The 19,469-nt window shown below is 39.8% G+C and overlaps 1 protein-coding gene across 1 annotated transcript; it reads right to left on the bottom strand.

Moving 5' to 3' along the window:
- Positions 1-93: 93 nt before the first annotated feature.
- Positions 94-13,729, bottom strand: clcnk (chloride channel K). The gene is made up of 19 exons (XM_018675006.2): positions 13,579-13,729; positions 12,382-12,513; positions 12,170-12,298; positions 10,512-10,651; positions 10,312-10,389; positions 9,866-9,941; positions 9,269-9,394; positions 8,443-8,527; positions 8,051-8,149; positions 7,468-7,552; positions 6,615-6,773; positions 5,866-5,935; positions 5,596-5,706; positions 5,095-5,311; positions 3,081-3,214; positions 2,547-2,617; positions 2,061-2,141; positions 1,494-1,580; positions 94-1,230 (listed from the first exon to the last, which is right to left on the bottom strand). The coding sequence occupies exons 1-19, from the start codon at positions 13,727-13,729 to the stop codon at positions 1,192-1,194; spliced, it is 2,070 nt and encodes a 689-aa protein (XP_018530522.1). The 3' UTR covers positions 94-1,191.
- Positions 13,730-19,469: the final 5,740 nt, after the last annotated feature.

Raw genomic sequence — 19,469 nt, 5'->3', positions numbered from 1 at the left:
TAATCACACCAGAAAAGCACTAACAGTAATTTGGGCTGCAATCAAGATTTGATTGAGCCGCACAGGAGCCTCATTACCATGGCAACTCCTGCCATATTCCCAATGCGTCTGAGAGAAATCACTCAGCATTTTATCATGTGTTGCGGTGTGAACTCTATGTGTGGAATACATATCATTCTGATGCTGCTTTTTGTAGAAAAGTGAGACAATCCAAATGAATATTGGTGCAGTCTATGCGTTGCGTTGCTCATGGGTATAGAGAAGTGCTTTGCTGTATGCCAGTGTCGTTTTGCAATGCTGCCACTGGGGGACACTAAAGGCAGAAATGTTCAAATTCGACACAGAGCAGCTTTAATGTTCAACTCTATTTGAGATGCTTGTGGGAACACCTTCAAATACAGCTCTTAATCCTAGGGTGACATGCTGCAGAGTAATTACAAAAACAGGATTTAGGTTTGATAGTTTTGTGATGGTTCATTTTTGTCCCAAGAAAGAGTCAGTTGTCTACAATATAAATGGGAAGCTATGTCTGCACAGATACTGTGTGAGGTGAAAGGAACAGGTGCATGTCAGTGTTACTGTAATTAAACCCAGTGATTTGTCCCACTCACCAGCACAGTCAGCAGCTGGAGTAACAACAGTCCCTGTGACACACTGAGACACACACAGATGTCTGTACATTAATGGGAACCTATCAAAACTAGGAACTAATGGCTGATTTGACATTTTTCTTTTAATGGAGGCAATTTGCCAAAATGTAAAGAAACGTACGCACTGGGAGGGGTGGTGTAGCAGTACAAACACAGCAGCAGGGATTTATTGTGTTAATTGAACAAACTATTTCACAGGCTTTTGTTTTCATCTCCACTGGATAAGATTCTGGGCAGACACAATTTTAATATCACTGTGTCACAGTGTGGTTGACTGATTAAGGCAATGAACTGTCTCCTCTGTAGACGTGATGCTGCTAATTACAATAAAAGGCAACACAATAAGCTCTGATAAATGGGGATCACAGGAGCCTCCAGCTAATGACACTTTTGTTTGTGTGCAAATATTGTTAACGCTTGGGGAATGAAGATGTGATATCATTATTAGAACCAGGCCTGAGTTAAAAGCTAATCCGACACAGATAGATTAATGTATGCTTAAAAAAGGTCAGGGATGTGCTTATTTCCTGTGTGCCACTGCTTAGATTTCTTTGGCCAGCTCCTCTAATATTTTCTTCATCTGGAGCAGAAAATAGAGAAAGAGAGGGAGGGAAGGGGAGAGTTGGAAAGAGAGAAACAAATTGTTTTGAATTCATAAGGAACCGTTTTGCCTCTTACACCTGCAAAACATTCATAAATCAATACAGAGATGTGGGCTGATTTGCAAAGTGTGTATGAACAAGACAAACACCCACAGAGGAATGGAACTAAATGAGGCTACATTCATCATTAAGATGAAGGAAGAGATTATACTGCACTGTGAGTGTTGGTGAGTGTGAGCACCTGTGTCCATGTGATGAACCCGACCAACCGTCCTTTGTCTGAGACAAACAAGGTTTGGGCTCCAACTAGATTCAGTATACTGTGGGCCTGCAGGGACACAGAGGAAAATGGGTTTGAAGTTAGTGACTTTAAAAAAAGATATGTTTATTTGTTTTCTTTCTGTGCATCAGATGAGAAGATTGATACCAACCTCATGTTGTTAAACCTGTGATAACTGATTTATTTTGGCTAGATGAGGGCAGTGGAAACAAGTTGTGAACACAACATTGACATATTTGTTTGGTTGTTGTTTTTACATTTGTGTTTGTGTATAAATTAAACAAAGTGAACAGCATTATGGATGTAGGTGTGTATTTGAACTTTGGAGAGAGCTGGGCTAGTTGTTTCCATCTACATCCAGTCTTTATGCTAAGCTAGGCTAATTACCTCCAGCATCATACTTAACATGCAGACATGAGAGTGGTATTAATCTTCTCATCTAAATATCAGAAAGAAAACAAATGTATTTCCCAGAGTGTTGAACTTTAAATTTATCTAACCTAATAACATGTTCTGAAGTCTGCCTACCTCCTGAACAGTGTTGTGAGGTGATAACAGGATAGAGGGGGGGTGAATGCAGCAGACCTCATCCAGATGTTTCTCTGGAGTCTGCAGAACAGGTTTCTGTTAGATATCTGATTTTCATGTGACAGCATTCAGTATTACTTGAGAAACTATGATTCACAGTCAGAAATGACTCTATACTCTTTCTGGTATATGCTTGGGCATTGTTACAGTGTCAGAAATCTGTTTTCTGTTTTCTCTTCAAGTATTTGTCTGTTTTAAAATGGAATTGGTGGAACTGGTGCAATGTCATAAAATGAGCTTTTACGTCAGCCAGAAACCCTGTCTGTACACCCTGCTCCCATCCTCCTTCAGAACTGTTTTATATTCAGTCAGTGTCAAACAGATTGTAAAGACACGGCCTGCCTTTTAAACAGCGTCAGACAATTCGCTCCTCTACCTCCCTCTGAACTCTGCAGCTACCCGTCTGACTTCATCCATCCATTTTACCTCAGCCTTCGAGTGACGCAGGAACATCAGCAGTTCTGATCGAAGAACAAACCCCAGTAAAATCCCAGACTCTTCAACAGAGGAGGAGAGAGGAAATCAGTTTTCTTTGACACGGTCGGTGCAACAGATTACAGTGTGTGCAGCTCTCTAGTGGCCTGTGAGTCGTCTGTTGCAAACTTAAAAATTCGTCCATGTGATTGCTGCTGAAAGGCTCAGCTGGCTGATTGACTATTTTCTCACACTTGTCAGCTCCTTATCGAGACACTTTCACACTGCTCAATCCCTGCAGCTTTTTATTTATTTATTTATTTATTTTTTATCATTTCTCTCATCGTTTTTTTCTTTTAGTTTCAAGGGCTCATAACTACGTGTTTGACCAGTATGGATCAAACATTTTCTTAAGGATCCTGCAGACTTTGTGTCAATATTCCAATACCTCAAATACATTTCATTTTTTGCTAAAAGATTCAGACAGAAACTGTCATTATCTGTAACACTGGGGTACAATACTATCAGATATCTCTGTCTGCACACCGTGTGAGTCCACCACAGGGATTTGTGTTTCACTGCTGGTGTTGACAGCATGCTGAACCTCAGCTGGCGCAGCTGCTTTTTGAAGCTGCACTGATTTCACTCCCAAAACCTGTCCAACTGGTGTGGAGGGAAGCCTGCAAGAGAGATGAGTCATGTCACACCTGGAACAAAAGCAGCTGAGGTTAAATGAAATCAACAAACGCAATATTTAATTTGGCAACAAAAAAAACATGTTTGTGCCCAGACACAAAGAGATAATAGTGAACCCCAGTCCTGAAGTTAGATGCTGTGGTGTTGTTTAATGCTGACTGGAAGCTCAGACAGTACAGTTCCTGCTGTCAGCACAGTCACTGGGAAGAGATTCAGACCAGCACTGAATTTTTTGTTTTTCCAAAAACATTTTTCATGCAGTTTAAGGTGGCAGACAACAAGATGATCTGTGATGTGTCTGGGTTTGTCAGAGGGATAGTGAAGTAATCTCAGCCTGACTGCTGTTGTGGGTGATGATACCCTGATTTCTATCTGAACATATGGTTAAGGGCTGATATCTAGTCTGAGAGACAGAAAGATGAGGAAGAAAAAAAAAAAAAACCCTTAATGAGGACACTAACTGCTGTCACCAGGGCAGTACGGAGAGAGGGATCAGGGTATGTATTCATTTCATCGGTTGCTGTGACATTTTACATCTTGACAACAGCTTTCAGCAGACTATCACTGCTGACCTGGGTGATTATACATGTTAAGGTATAGAAGAGGAGTTTTTTCATTAAACACTGTGGCCTATAAATTCCTAAATTGACAGTAAGAAGACCACACCGTGAGGCAAAATAGCTGGATAGATGAGTTAGAGTAAGAATTCTTACTTGCCCATTTACATTTCACATTTGCATGTGATAATGGAACAAAACTCTTATAATAAGTGAATCTTCTGGCAGGTTTATCGTCTGCAAAAAGTCAATTTCTCAGAGAACATAATGCATTAGAGACGGTGAGAGAAACTGTTCTCAATGCAGAAATGTTCACATACTCTGCAAATGTTATTTCTTCTGCCTCCTCATGCAGCTGTAAGTGAGGCTTTCCTCCTACAGAGCACAAATTGAAAATAATAAATATGTGGCTGGTTGATGTGGTTCTTAATCAGTAACAGTGACTCAGCTACTACTTGTCTGGCTGCTGATATTTTTAGCAGTTAAAAAAATCACAGAATCCATCCGTCCACCTGCAATTCGGCCTCAATGGTTAAACAGTTCTTAGCTCATTTACTCTATTGTAAAAATGTCAATTACTGGACGGTATGTTAATTATGAGTCATTGTGACCCAAGAGTAGTGTGGCACAAACCACTATTTGAACATAATTACCACTAGTGGGGCAAACAATGTAAAGTGCGGCCTGTGTGTGGTGCTGGGAGAGCAGGCATGTTAATGAAATCCCCCTGGTTTTGGTTCAGACTCAGCTCTTCATTAACACATCTGGCTTATCTTACAATCTTATCATCTTACAAAACAATTAATTTGGCTCAGCTGTGCTTTAAACTGAATTCTAAAGTTAACAGTTTAAAAAGCTTAGAGTTACCTCCAACATCTGGACCACTGATGGATCAACAGACCAAAGTCTCATCCCTAGAGGCGCCATTAGCATACCAAAAAGTCAATTATCATCTTTTTTCCCTCAGCTTTCATGTCAGAAAACAAGAAATTTGCTGCTTAAGAATTTTCATTCTCTGAAAAAAAAGGATTATGTAATTTCATGTTTAGCTTTTAGAACTGCTGATTAAGTTATTACACTCAGAAAATACTAAAGGTTTATCATCACATAAACTGTGTTATCATATACAACACTGTTGGCACACATCAGTGTCAGCATGGGGCATCACAGTGACTGGTTAAGTATAGAAACATGGACAATATCTACAACTAAGCTGTTGTTATTTCACAGATAACCACAGCGATGACCATCCAAAGCTTGATATATTCCTTCATTCAGTTTGACTTTATTTATTTTTTTCAACTTACCGAGGACATGCCTTCTTCAGAGAGGGCAGGTGTGGGAGTCTCTTGCTGATAGAGAGGGCATCATAGAAAGATGGGCGGTGCCCAGAGCGAGCCAGGGCGTTGGCCAGGAGAGTGGCGAGGAGAACTGGTACAGAATGACTGAACTGTCCGGTGAGCTCTATTGCCAGGAGAGCTGGAGACAAGGTGTGAGTCACAGCCCCAGAGAGAGCTGCTGCGCCTTCAGGGCAGAAAACATATTAAGGTGCTGATACTGTTGTAAACTATAGTTCACACTTCAGTATTTCAGACTGGCGGAGTTGAACTGAATATTTGTATTTTCTTGGGACAAGTTTAAAAAAGTGATCAAATTTATAGCTGGTATAAAATGTGGACTGCATGGTAGGTATTTATTCAGAATTAGCAAAATTCCGAATTAAAGAACGTGTAAGAGGGCTATAAACAGTGCACAGGTAAAGGGCAACAGTACATGTCATGACTATTAAGTTTTGATTGTTTTCCTACCAGCCAGTGCGTAGCCCCCAGGATTTACTGCAGCCCTCTGCTGGTCTGAAGTCACTCCAGTGGAAAACGCATAAGCTACTCCTTCTCCAAGCAAACGGCCCAAAGCTGCCCCTAGATAACAGAAATATAAAACACACACCATAGAGGAGTTTCTCTGTGTGTCTGTCTGTGTGTTTTTTACATTCTGGTCAGAGGATGCAGTGAGATAAATTCTTCAAACTTGAGTTATTCTACAAAGTAAGTTTGTCCAAGTCTTTTCCTTTCACTCACCATAGACAAAGACTGGCATGAAGTATCCAGATGGCACAGGCAGGGTGCAGGCGAGGACCAACATCCACATCTCAGAACCAACAACAGAGACACAGACAAATCTCTGAACATCTGAGCAGCCACAACAGCTCTACACACACAAGTAGCACAGCAGATGAGTCACTGTCTGTCTGTGTGCAGGGAAATGTTTGCAGTGCTCTCAGATCAGTTTTGCACAAGATAAATACTGAATCGTGTATGTTTTTGTTCCATATTTGCATGTGGTAATTGGAGAAAATCTGTCAGAATAAGTGAATCTCTCTCAGTGTTTAATGCATTAGAGATCCTTTGACTGCTACACGGAACTGTCCATAATGCAGAAATGTCATTTTTTTTTTCTTTAAATAGTAGGCAAGGTTTTCTCTCTGCTTAGAGCACAGATAGATATATGAGTGGTTGATGGGTTCTTGTTCAATACCAGTGACTCAGCCTTTACTCAGTCGGCTGCTGAGATTTCTCACAATATCCATCCATCCACCTGCAGCGTTGCTGTGAGTGAGCATCACGTATCAAGACATTTCAGCCTCAACGGATAAACAGTTTTTACTTCGCTTACTCTGTTGAGCAAATGTCAATTACTGTTTGTCAGTCATGGGTCACTGTGACTTGGGGAAACAAGAGGAGTGGTGCCTTGTAATGATTCCTGGAGGTTTTCAGTGCAGAGTGACAGAAATAAGAGACTCTTTAATTGGTCTTTGCATTGTTTGTACCTTCATGAGGAGAAAGAAAGCCAAAGACAGGCAGACAGGACTCCCTGATGAGCTCCACTCCAACAATGTCTCAGGCTCCAGCTGCACAGAAGCATTATGGGATTGAGAGGTCCACTGCCTGCTATCCAGTAAGGAAGTGAGGAGCTGCTTCATTGTGTACTGTGAAGGAGATGGACTGTCATTCAGAGTACTAGGTCAATATTAAAGGATAAGGCAGTGTTATTCTATGTCTTTTGTATCGTCAACAAATCTCATGAAAAGACAAGAGAAGCTATTAGTCCGTCTGACATACTGTCTCTGTCCTCCCTGCCCTGTCTGTGGCTCTCAGCCATCGTCCTCCTGAGGATGTAAATCTTCAAACATGGATGACAAAGAAATTCATTTTTAAACAACAGCTATGATAACTACATCTGCACCTGTATAACACCGACCAGCAGCAGACCACACTGTTAGCTTGGCTAAAAAGTTGAAGTAATTTCCTCAAACAGTGAGGGACCATAGAGCTTGGCCTTGTTCCTAACCTCTGACCTGGTCTCTACATCTACAGGAGTAAATAATAGATTTGGCTGGGACTATGTTCAGCCTTGGATTAATACACATTTGGTGCATATATGAGCATTTACAGTAGAATGACAGTGTATATAGAGCTAATTCAAAATAAACTACAATGTGTGAGTTCATGATAATGTCAGCCACTTCACTGATGTCAAAACACAAGACTGGGACCTGCTGTCACTGTTAAACGACACGCAGCAGCCAAATGAAATGTTTGCTGACATTTCCTGTATCTAGTATTTCTCCAACTCATCGATTATGTAGTTACATCCACAAAATATTGACTGCTGATTCTCACCTTAGAAGCCATGTATTGACCTGTAAAGTGGGGAAACGTCACAGTTGCCAGGAGGAAGGCCACCACGCCTGAGTACAGACCCTTCCTGCAGAGACATATTCACAGATTCAGACACTATTGTTATAATGTCATTCTCATTTTGGTCATTCAAATTGAAATTGAAATAAGTTTTAAGTGGTTGTCTGCACATACGACCTCATCAGAATAAAAATTAGTCCCAGACCTGTTCTGCTCTTTTCCCATTTTATGCTTTCAAAGGTTCACAGTGTTTTACATAACTCTAATGTATAGTTGGAGTATAGACAGGTCAACAGGGTATTGAGGTCATTAAAATGTTGTTTGAAAGACCCTGCACAATAATTCATTATTTAAAGTTGGAAAATATCAGTATGGTAAAACAGATTTAAAGGTTAGAAGGTTCGACATGTTCTAGTTTAATGTGGATTATCCTTAAAGAAACACATCATGTTTTGTGGCACTGGCTCATTAATCTGCTCAAATCCACCTAAAATCTATCTCTGAGTCTGTCTTACACAACTGGTGACTCATCACTGCTTTCACACTGTAAAGACTAAGCTCTCACTCTGTCGTCAGCATCTTCATGACTGGGTTTGTTTTGGTAAATTGCAGGATCCACCGATGGCAGAAGAGGTAGCAGCAGCTCACGGCTCCACACAGCAGCCTGTTTCCAGACAGAGAGCCGACTGAATCCACAATGAGAGACGAGAGGCTTATTTTAACCTGGGCTGCAATAGACTATCGGAAGTCATTAGACTTGGGGAAGTCATGAAGAGAGGGAGGAGGCCAGGAAATGATTCAATGAATAAAATAAACCTAAATGCCAACTAGAAAGGAAGAAAAACACAAAACTGGTCAAAGGATTTTCATTGTGACTGATATGAATATGAATACCAAAAGACAGGAACAAATAGAGAACTTATTTAACTATGCAGATGCTGTCAAAACTAAACTCACCCCAGGAAGGCAAACAGCAGAATCTCGAGCGGGTAGAAAGGTAAAACAGTAGGGAAATTAGTCTTGAACAACACCTGAAGAGTCTCTGTGGACACAAAACAAATTGGAGTTATTTCTCTCATTTCTCCCACCGACGTTCAAAATCTAATTTTCCTTCACTTTATTGCATTGAGATTTCATTGAAATTTACAATCTGTCGTCTTAAATGCTCCTGCTAATTTTGCCAACGCTGATGTCCCTGGTTATCATCATGACAAGTAATTAGATAGCTGTCAACATTACTGACAAGGTAAAATGACCAAAGAACTGCATTAACCTTGAAATTGAAAAGAAACATTGTGTCAGTCGACCCTGAAATATGACATTAGCATGGGAGAGGAATGCTGAAAACCAAACTCAATTAAAAAACGTTTTAATATGACTATGCTTTTTGGTAAGCATACATAAAGTTAGGAATTTTACAAAGCACTGTATTGCCAAAAGTATGTGGACACCCAAACACCACAGGCAAATGTTATCATTGAATATTTCACCCCAAAACCGTGGCCATTAATGTGCAAATCCTACTCTTCTGGGAAGGTCTCTAACCACATTTTGAACCAATATTTGCAGCCCAAACCATGAAAAACAGGCCTAGGGGTGTCCATATACATTTCACTAGATAGTGTAGTTAACACGTGAATAGACACTCGATAAAATCTCAGATGTTCAGTCATCTTTCTGGGTTTGTGGCCACTTTTCTTCAGGTCAGGGTGTCAGTGTCTCTAAAGTGAACCCCCTCCTTGTTGACCATGAGGGGGCGAGAGCAGGTCAGGGCCTCCATTACCTCCATCTCCACTCCACACTGAGAGGAGGCGGAAGGTCAACGCCCCACAGGTGGCCGTGAAGAAACATGGGACGTAATGCCTCAGAGCAAAATGAGAACACATCACCTCCACAGTGAACAACACGCCTACAGGAGCAGAGGACAGGGACAGGGGCAAAGGGACAGATAAACATGTCAATATATTGTCAATTATAAACCTAAAGTTCTGCTGCCTGTGTGTGTAGCAAAAAATAAGTCCTTTAAATATGATATAGAAATATTCATGCGATTCGTTACTAAAAAACAGATTCATGTAAATTTGTATTGTGAACTTTGAACCTGAGGCGCTGAGATAACAACAGTGAAGTGAGATGAGAGGATCAAAATATTGGGTGGAGAGGAGATGACAGGAAGAAGAGGTGAGAGAAAAGGATGAACAGACAAACACGACTGAGGAGCAGGGGTGTGAGGGAGGATAAAAGGGAAGATGTGAAGCTTATGAGCGGGAAATCAAAGATGGAAACACATTAACCAGACCAGTGTGAGAAGGACAGATACACTGAGAGCAGATGTATTAAAATCATGGATTCCTGATGCTGAATCTTCACTGTCTCTCACCGCTGACTGGAGCTCCAAAGCAGCTGGCTACTCCCACTGCAGCAGCTACAACCAACATTTCTCCATCTGTTTTGACCTAAAAGACAAAGAATCTGTATTGGGTCTTAATGTAGATATCAGACAGTTACAATAACACACATTAGGATTTTCTTTTAGACTGCTGGGGAGAAAATTCACTGATCCTCCAGTTTCAGAGCTTCTGTCAAACTGTGCCCCTTACTGCGATATAAAGAAATATTTAATGGAGAGTTCATTCATCAATATATAAAGCATTTTAATTCTAATAAAAAATTATTAATAATAAATATGACATTTGGGTATTCAGTTTTGTTTTATAACAAATCCCAATTCTTAAACAACAAACTAATGAATAGCTCCTACAACAGGAAATGTGGGTAAAGTGGCAAACTCTTCATCACTTTTGAATAACTTTACTATGATTTTACCTTTTCATTGGCTTGTATAAGAGAGCAGAGGTGGCTCAGGTAGGCTCCCATCATGGTGGAAAGATGCACAAATGGACCCTGATGATAAGAGACAAAAATAAAAACTGTGTCTGTAACTCGTGAAGAAGCTGACAACGCACAATTTTAAAGAACAGGTCCATATTTTGTTTGACAAACAGGTATTCTGAGATGTCTCTCACCACTTTGCCCAGGAAAACAGTGCTGCCGGCTGCTAGTGTACAGATAAGACCCAGGAACTTGGTAAACATATTCGTGAGAGACAAGTAATGAGGCATTTCAATGCCAGCCAGCATGGTTCTCACCTCTGGTATCCCTGAGCCTGAGGAGAAATAAACAACAGGACTATATTTTTGAAAAATCCAGAGGTACTAAAGCAATCAGAAAGTTAAATTAAAACTATTCAAAGTGAAAACACAGGAATGATTTCAGAATAATTTGATGGTGGATAAGGGGGATGGGGAGCACTTCTGTGGGATTTCAAGGACAATCAACACAAAACAGACAAATTGAAAATGAAGCTGGTCACATAAATCAAACACATTTCTCCCTTCAGAGTTTCTCTGAAAGCTTTTGTCTCTGCAGTGGTGGTGTGTACAGATATAGGCCGTAAACATGAATGCACAGCTGACTGTGAGGTGTAGCAATGTCCTGTGACAGTCCAGGAGCTGAAAGGGAGAAGGTGAGGTCGTCAGGGAAAAGTAGAATGATTCTCTCGCCATTCATATCATATCAAACCAAACCAGAGACACGCTGATCATCTGGACACTGTCAAAATCACACACACACGCACACAACACATTTATTGGACGTCTGACTGAGGCAGACACCGGTGTGAATACTAAACAATGTCCATGTCTATCTGAATATATATGTCACAAGCATTTCTCTGTTACCATAGTCTGTCCAAAAGCTTCATTATGCTCAGACCTTTTATGTCTTTGAGACATTGTGTCACTGCCAGTTATTGCATTTTCTGCATTTTTAAAACATTAAATATTATGTAATGTTTGCAAAATAGCAAACAGGTGTAGTGTATATTATTAAACTCCTGTTTTATTATATAATCTGCAGGAAATGGTGAAAGTCTGTCCCTGCATACGCCAACATTCAGAAAACTGAATTGAGATCTCTGCTTCCTGGAATTCCATTACACTTTAAAAGATCTCTGTTAGACAGATAAAATCATATCTGACTTTTCATGTGTATTTCTCCCTTTACAGATCACTGGGTATTACAGATAATATCACACTTGACTTTTTGTCAATGCCATTTACTTTAGATAGGAAAGAAAGATGTGTCTGAAAGACACTGAGGAAAAATCAAGATTCAGAGGAAAGAAGAAGCATCTGACCTTTGAAGATTTGTCTGCTTTATTTGTAAATGTGTCTCACAATATAGTCAGATCTTCATCTAAGTTAAAACCTTTATAACACACAAATCATTGAATTGCTCTGTAGGTTGGAAAATGTATGTGAAACCCTCAGGTAATGACATCATTAAAAGCTAATTGGTGTCAGGAACAAACCTGGAGTTCGGTCAATAAAACCAGATTGGTGGTGTGGATGTTTTGAGCAACTTTAACTTATAAAAAACATTCACAAACATTTTGAATTTGCTGTTCCACATTCAGCTGACACAAAGCAACAATAGCATTCCTTTGTAGTTGTGTTTGTGTCTACCCGACAAAGATTAGCTCCTTTTACCAAACTTGTTCTTGAAGTTTTGAATCATTTGGTGGTTATTTCTGGCCTCAGAGCAGAAGGGCCTCCAATCTCCAGAATTTAAAATTCCAATCTCAGATTTTCTTGGCAACCTGTGTGAGTGTTGCTGGACAGACCTGTGGAGAAGGGACAGATGTTGTGGGAGAATGACGATGCGACAGCACAGAGGCATGACGGATAAAGAGTCCAGCAGAAAAACTGCAGCAGAGTGTTTCCCTCCAGCTTCATGTAAAGCCACTGGTGAGCTACAAGTGAAGTGAAAGAGACATCAATCATTTAATTTCTTTGCTGTGTGTGTGTCTTTCTGTGTCTTTGTGTGTGTGTCTACCTCTGAGCAGCTTTGTTACACTAAGGTCCATGAGGAAGCTGAGGAAGGCCATCAAAACGCCCAGAGCAGCGAAGCCGTACCACTCCATCCCACACACTGCTCCAAGACAACAGCTCAGCTTCAGCAGCCATTCTGTGGACACAAAGATGTGGGTTAGTCCCAGACACAGACACATGTGAGGCCATTTTAACACAGGGACTTTTTCTTAGTCAGAACTGATGAGGGGATAAATTAGAGCCATCACACACCATATCTTAATGATAATTATAGGCAGTGCTATTCAGCCACTAATATTACTTTTTCTCTGCTGGCACTTGAAATGTAACATGTAACACATAGCTGTTCTCTTGGCCTCTGCGTTTGTTTCCACTGTTCACTGCTTCTTCATCTGAGAACCTTGTGCCAATCCATTAAGTAGATTTTGAGAGCGTAGTGGATGATTAAAATATTTAATCTGTTGGTGATCACAAAAGTCATTAGCGTTCATCCTCTGGGCACCATGAGTATCTGTACAAAGTTTTGTGACAGTTGATCAAATTGTTGTCTGGACCAAAATGGTTGACCACCTGATGGACTGTCATGTTCAGGGACTCATGATACAGATGCTGCCTACTAAAGAAGAAAAATGGAAAACACTTCCAGGCCGTCATTAGTTTTAGGAGAAAAGAAAAGCCGTTCAGAGATGTACCTTGGACCACAGCCTCACAAGGTTCTTGAGTTCCTGCAGTGGTAACTTTAAGGATCCCCATTTGTTAATGGCAACAGGATACATAGAAAAAAAAACCATTGATCCAATGAAGGCCAATTAACAACTTTAATGTACTGTAAAAATATTATATGAAACTGGAATTACAGAATATGTGCAGAGCATGCAAGATAACATTGCACATCATACTTGAATACAAGTAATGAATATCAATGAGACCTAAAAATCAATTATCAATCAGTATTGATGAACAGTCACAGTCTGTCCTCCAGTGACTCTTGTATGTAATTATCATTATCATATAAAAGTCTACAGACAGACTGAATACTTTGTCTTTGAACTCAACAATAATCTATGACCTCTCAGATTAAGGTCAAACAAAACTTAAAATCTTGTATAATATCACAGGCATAATGAAGATTAGTTATTCTTTGATGTATTGATCTGGTCAACATCGATCAGATTCTAATGATTTTCCACTTCAGTCTGACCTTTGACAATTGCTCGAGGCCGTTGGCACGGTTTCCATGGATCAGAGAGGAGCGGGCTCTTATTATGGAATGTCTCTGATTGATCTTCTCTCTCTTGGTTGTTGTTCTCTTCGTCTGTCTCGGTCCCAAGAGCCTCCTCCAGGTTCTTCATTTTGTCTTGAAATGTTTGTGTTATTTTGTGATTAACTTAGTCTCACAAACAACTGCATCAATAAAGGTAAAAAAAAATAAAATTACCAGATACAGACTATTAGCGACTGCAAAATACAAATACAGACTTACCTTGGAAGTGTTTAGGGTTATATATGTGTGTGTGTGTGTGTGTGTGTGTGTGTGCAGTGTAGGTGAGTTGGTAGATCAGCTGACCTCTGTTCAGACATTAGCATAGAGGTATTGGAGCGGTCATGGTTGAAAGAGCAGCTAATATTAACTCTTTAGAGGAACATTAGAAAGTGACCTTCATCTGTCCTCACTGCAGAGAGAGAGAAAAACATTATTTTCATGCTCTTCAGCTTTCTAATTGATTTTTGGTGATATTATCAACCACACTGCAGAAATAATTCATTCCATAATCCTAGAAATGTAAACATAAGCTGTAACAACTGGTTCAACAGTTTATAACAGACATTTTCTTTCATACGAGTCTAAATTTAGATTTTTACAACCTCCTCAGAAGATATTTAACTGTCAGCGGTCAGCGTGATTGAAGTGAACATGTAGGTCACCATGACCATCTCCTGGTTCACAGTTCACCCTGCTGAGAGCAGCTCTCTCATCATCAGCACTCGTCCTCTGTGAGGAGCACCCTGCACGTTTCCTCATCATTCTTAGTGTCAGCCTTACACATAATCAAGACCTGACCCTTTTGAAACTGTAAATGAACAGTTACTGTCTTTAGGTTGACAGTGAACTGTTCAACACTGATACATTTTCATTGTTTTTCCACTGGAGACAGGCTCACAGTGCAACACTGACAGATTATTCTTAAACAAAAGTGTAATCATTTGTCACAGCTGTGTCTTCTTCATATTATATGGTAATAGTATGGAAAACATGCAATGTAAGTATGTAAATCACAATGTGTTATGTATGGTAATGCATTCAAAATTATGCAATCAAAACTGACCCATGACACTTGGCACCTTGTCGTTCAACATCAGGTTAAATCGAGACATGAGACACAGGTGCTCCACAGGCACCAAATATAATCACACAGATGAAGAATGATTAAACACGTTTTAGTGTCATGATTATCTTTCCTGCATTAGAACATCCTTCAGTATGATTTACATTTTACAGCTCAGATGGATATGAACAGATGTCTTTGCTATGACCTTCCTACTATCAATGATTGGCTTCAAAGACCCTCGACCAGAAAAAGACATGAAAAAATAATCAGGAATCCTCTGAATGTCCAACACTTTACAGGAAATCAGTGTTCACTTTATGAAATTCAGAGGCCTGCTCAAGGTGAAGGTAATCATTGTACAGATCCACACACACACACACACAGAGGGAGAGAGAGAGAGAGAGAGAGACTTTAAATGAGCCCTTAGTTAATGTTTATGTTTCCTCAGTTCTACCTCCCTTTAGGCTTTCAATTAACACTTGTTTTATTTTAGAGATTTGAAATCTGCACACTGTGAGTGTCAGTCTCATACACACACATGCATATACACCACAGAAATGCACACACGTACAGACTGCTCATCTCAGTATCAAGACTTGTTTCCATGGGAACTACATGCTGAGGCGACCACACAGCGAAGCAGGAGGTTACTTTACTTTTCTCTCATAAACAATTGTATCAATCAAACAAACAATTGTCGACCTGAGAAGTTTCTCCTCCGGCAAATAAAGAGATAAGAAAATCCAATTATGTAACAGTTTCCAAATCCCAAAACGGAATATGAAAACATTTACAAATAAATAAAGTTTTATTTAGGAGTGAAACGTTAAATGTCCTGTTTTTATTCAGATGAATCTTTATGAAAACAAATGAGTACAAAATACAAAACTACCCTGTGATGTTAACATGATGTTAACAAAGAGTATTTCAGTGAACTCAGAGAGTAACAAACAGCAAAAGGCTCTATTATATAATCTGAGTATCACATTATTGTTTTGCCATTCATAACAACTTGAGTACTACTTCAACCAAATCCAGTGTTTATAACAGCAACTGCTCCTCAGTACTTCATTTGTATATTTACTCCTGTAATATGTATAAAGCAAAAGGTAAATTCTTTTGTCACTAAACTTATTGTTACTTTAATATGAGGAAAGATTGATAAAATGTGAATTAAATTCTATGTATGTTGTAAATCTGCTCTAATCAGTGTTTGTGTATATAAACAATGGAGCAAATAACAATATGTAACATGAAGGAGGTTCATAGAGACAAACTATTGATAAACACTGTCTCACCTGATTTTCAGTATTTTTTAGTCCTACAAAGCCTTTCGGCCTCTTTAAACTCATTATTTTGCTTTTTCAAACACACACTCTGCTCTCATCAAACCCATTGTTCAGCAGCAGCAGCAGCTGTTTTCAGCCAAATAACAATAATAAACCCATTATATGTTACAAACCCAAAACCAGCAAACAGACAAAGCAGCTTAGAAAAAATGTGTTAGTCCAGCTCTGTATTCAAATTCCTCACGTTGTGCGTAACTGAGAAAATATGATATAGTAGTATTGTCTTAGTCTGTTTCCATCTGATACTGACTGCATTTTTGAAAGAAATAACACAAAACACATGAAAACAGATTCAATGAAAATATTTGTTTTCAATTTTAATGTTTACATTTATTATTCGTATTTCACACAGTCCAATAAATGCAGTGTCTATATCTTTCATTTGTAGCAGAATAATGTAGACATTTAAATGAAATTATAGACATAAGGTAGGTTTTTAAAGAAAAGTGTAACTTTTTATAGAAGAGACCCTGAAATTTGAGCTCCCAGTCTCAGGGTCTTGTTGTTGATGGAAACCTGTGTAACTCCACAGATCTTGTCGTCATCAGCAGAGAGACGACCTCCAGCTCAGCAACAGTCTGACCCTGTATCACTCTGTCTGCAACATTATGTAACACACAGCAGCTGTGTATGTGTGTGTGTGTGTGTGTGTGTGTGTCAGCTGTGGGCGGACAGGAATGCACACACAGACTCACATATCTAGAGGTGACTCAATGTCAGTGGTGGGACAATGTGGATTACTGACGACTGGATCAGATTCACTCGCTGACGTTTCTTCCTCCCACTCTGTTGTCATACTTGTTTGTCATGTTTATAATCCCTGCGTTCCTGACCTCCTCCCTCAAGTTATTATTAGCTGTATTTTATCTTATTTATTCAGTGGTGATTTTCATGTTCCTCTCTCTCTTTTCTGTCTGTTAACTCTCTTATGCTGAGCTTAACTGCTGGATAGGATAAACATTATTCATCCTGGTTTTAACCTGACACAACAACACTTACAGTATTTATGTGTTACCCTCTATTCAGTCTGACCTACATATCTGAATGCCTTAAGGTGGCAAACATGTTTCATGCCTAAAAAAAGACCATCCATTTCTTTTAAGCTGTTCTGTTGAGTTTTCCTTCACACACCTCTTAGATCCTATGATCAAGAGCTTCTTCGTCTCTTCACAACTGAAATCAAGAAAGAACTTGAGGTTTTTCTATTTCTGATTTGAATCTATTGCCTAGAAATACCAGACTCATAAAAAGGAAACACGTCAGTATTGTCTGTCCTGTGTTTTCTACTCATCCTTAACTGTGTTTATTCTTCTCCTATCACCCTCTCATCTCCTAACCAGTTACTGTCACCTCACCCATCCATACTTGTCCTCTCTCCCCCATCCCTCCCCTCTCCCCTCCAGAGTTTCCCTGCGCACACACACACCTCGTTCACTCTTCACCCATCATTTCTCTCAAATAGCAGCCTAGTCATGCCTCTAAACGCACACTTAAACACACACTTAATTCAACTAGTTTTATGATTGAAAAAAGACATAATTTGACTGTGCATATGGGAGGCTGAGAGGATTTTGAGGATATCATCTGATTTGATCACAGGATGCATAATGTTAACAAGGTGTGAACAATTCAACCAAAGAATGATTTACCCCTGTCAGGTAGTTTCATTTGAATGGTTTTGAAAAAAAAACTTTTTAATATTTCAAAAAAGGAAAAAATTAGAGAAAGGTTGGAAAAATAAACAGAATTTGTGCATCATCTTGACCTTGACAAATTATACTTTGTTTTAAAGCTCTAACTGTCCTGACTCTATCTGTGTTGACCTGTTGTCATAATTGTTTAAGACTTATGGTTAGGGCGCCAAAGTCTTCCACACAGAAGTTGTCAGGCCTTATATTCCCTTTTCATGCCAACTAGATAAATAAATAAATAAATACATTTTCTTCTATGTTTTGAGTGTTTGTCCCCAGTCTGTCTCTGTTGTCTGCCTATGTGCCAGCAGCTGGGCGTGGCTGACCTACTTCTATGTTCCTGCCAAACCTCCTACTCACCTGTAGTTCATCACTGTTGATCGCCACCTACTCCTCTGCAATATAAAGGCCGGTCTTCCTCCTCAGTCTTCATCAGTTTGCTGTGAGCCTCAGTGTAGTAACATGCTGCAGCTGGCTTTTTGTTTTTGCCTTAGATTCTAGTAAGTTCAGTCTTTGTCAGACCTGTGGATCTTGCTCACCTGTCTCTCCTATGCTGCAGATCTGCCAGACCGTCCTGTCCTGTTCAGCACAATCCAGTACCCCCATGGCTTGCAGGCCACATAAAGACAGATATATCCAGTTTCCTTCAGCCAGATAAAAGACTCTGCTTTGAGCCAGACCCCTCTCCCTCAGTACAGAGACTTTACCTGGTCTCCTGCACCACCTACCCCAGAGCTCACCTGCCAGAACCCCTTTTGCACATTTCTCTTATTTGTCTTTTGTACAATTAGCTGTTAAAACATTCTGCCTGAGTCTGTCTCTGCATTATGGGTTCAGTTACCTTTTATTATTGAGCTAAACATTCTGATGTTTTGGCTGTAAAATGTAAAGACCTTACAAAAGAGAGCAGGATTAAGACTCTAATCAAAGGGGTTGAAGAACAATCTTCTGAGTCTGAGTGTCTGGTAACAGGTTCAGCATCTTGTGACCCCTCAGTTTAACTTGCAGTTCCTCTGAGAAATGACACTTATTTCCTTGCATCATTTTGAAAATAAGACGATCCTATGAAACTTGAACAAACTTTCTGTGAACTGAAACAGCAGCTGAGAAAAGTTTTACCTTTTATATGTAAACAAAAATCTCTAAAATCATAATTAAATAATGTCAACACCATTTGCAGACTACCAGAGGTGCCAAACACTGTCTAGCCAATATCTAATTTAGAATAAAGGGCAGTATGAACAAACAATAGCACTGCTGTTACCAGGGAAGGGAGGAGGAGGGGCTGTATGTGCTCCCTGGCAGGGAGCTGGTGAGTTGCTGGGCTGGATTTAGACCTTCAGCGGGGAGCTTTGAGCGCTACACTGATAAGACTGGAAGAACATCACGCCGTTTGGTGTCATTTGTTATGCTGTGATTTAGGGATCGAGGTTGTGGTGTGGGTCAGTAAATCCGTCATGTGTTGCATGAGTCATACACAGGTCATCTGTAAATTATAGACAACCTCTTCATGATTGAATAAAGTCAAGACAAAGCAGAGGTCAAACAGATAGACACTGATACAGTCTATAAATGTATTTTCATAGATTAGCTGTCAGCGACGCTACATAGAGAAGAGAGCGGTGAGTGTTTTCTAATCATGATAGGCCGTGCTCTCCATGCAGATATTAATAGCCACAAAGCAATGTCACTACTAAGTCCCCTGCTCCCACTGACGGCTTT

Source organism: Lates calcarifer, linkage group LG6 (genome assembly GCF_001640805.2).
Source record: "Lates calcarifer isolate ASB-BC8 linkage group LG6, TLL_Latcal_v3, whole genome shotgun sequence".
Lineage (NCBI taxonomy): Eukaryota > Metazoa > Chordata > Actinopteri > Centropomidae > Lates > Lates calcarifer.
This window is presented reverse-complemented; position numbering and strand designations above follow the sequence as displayed.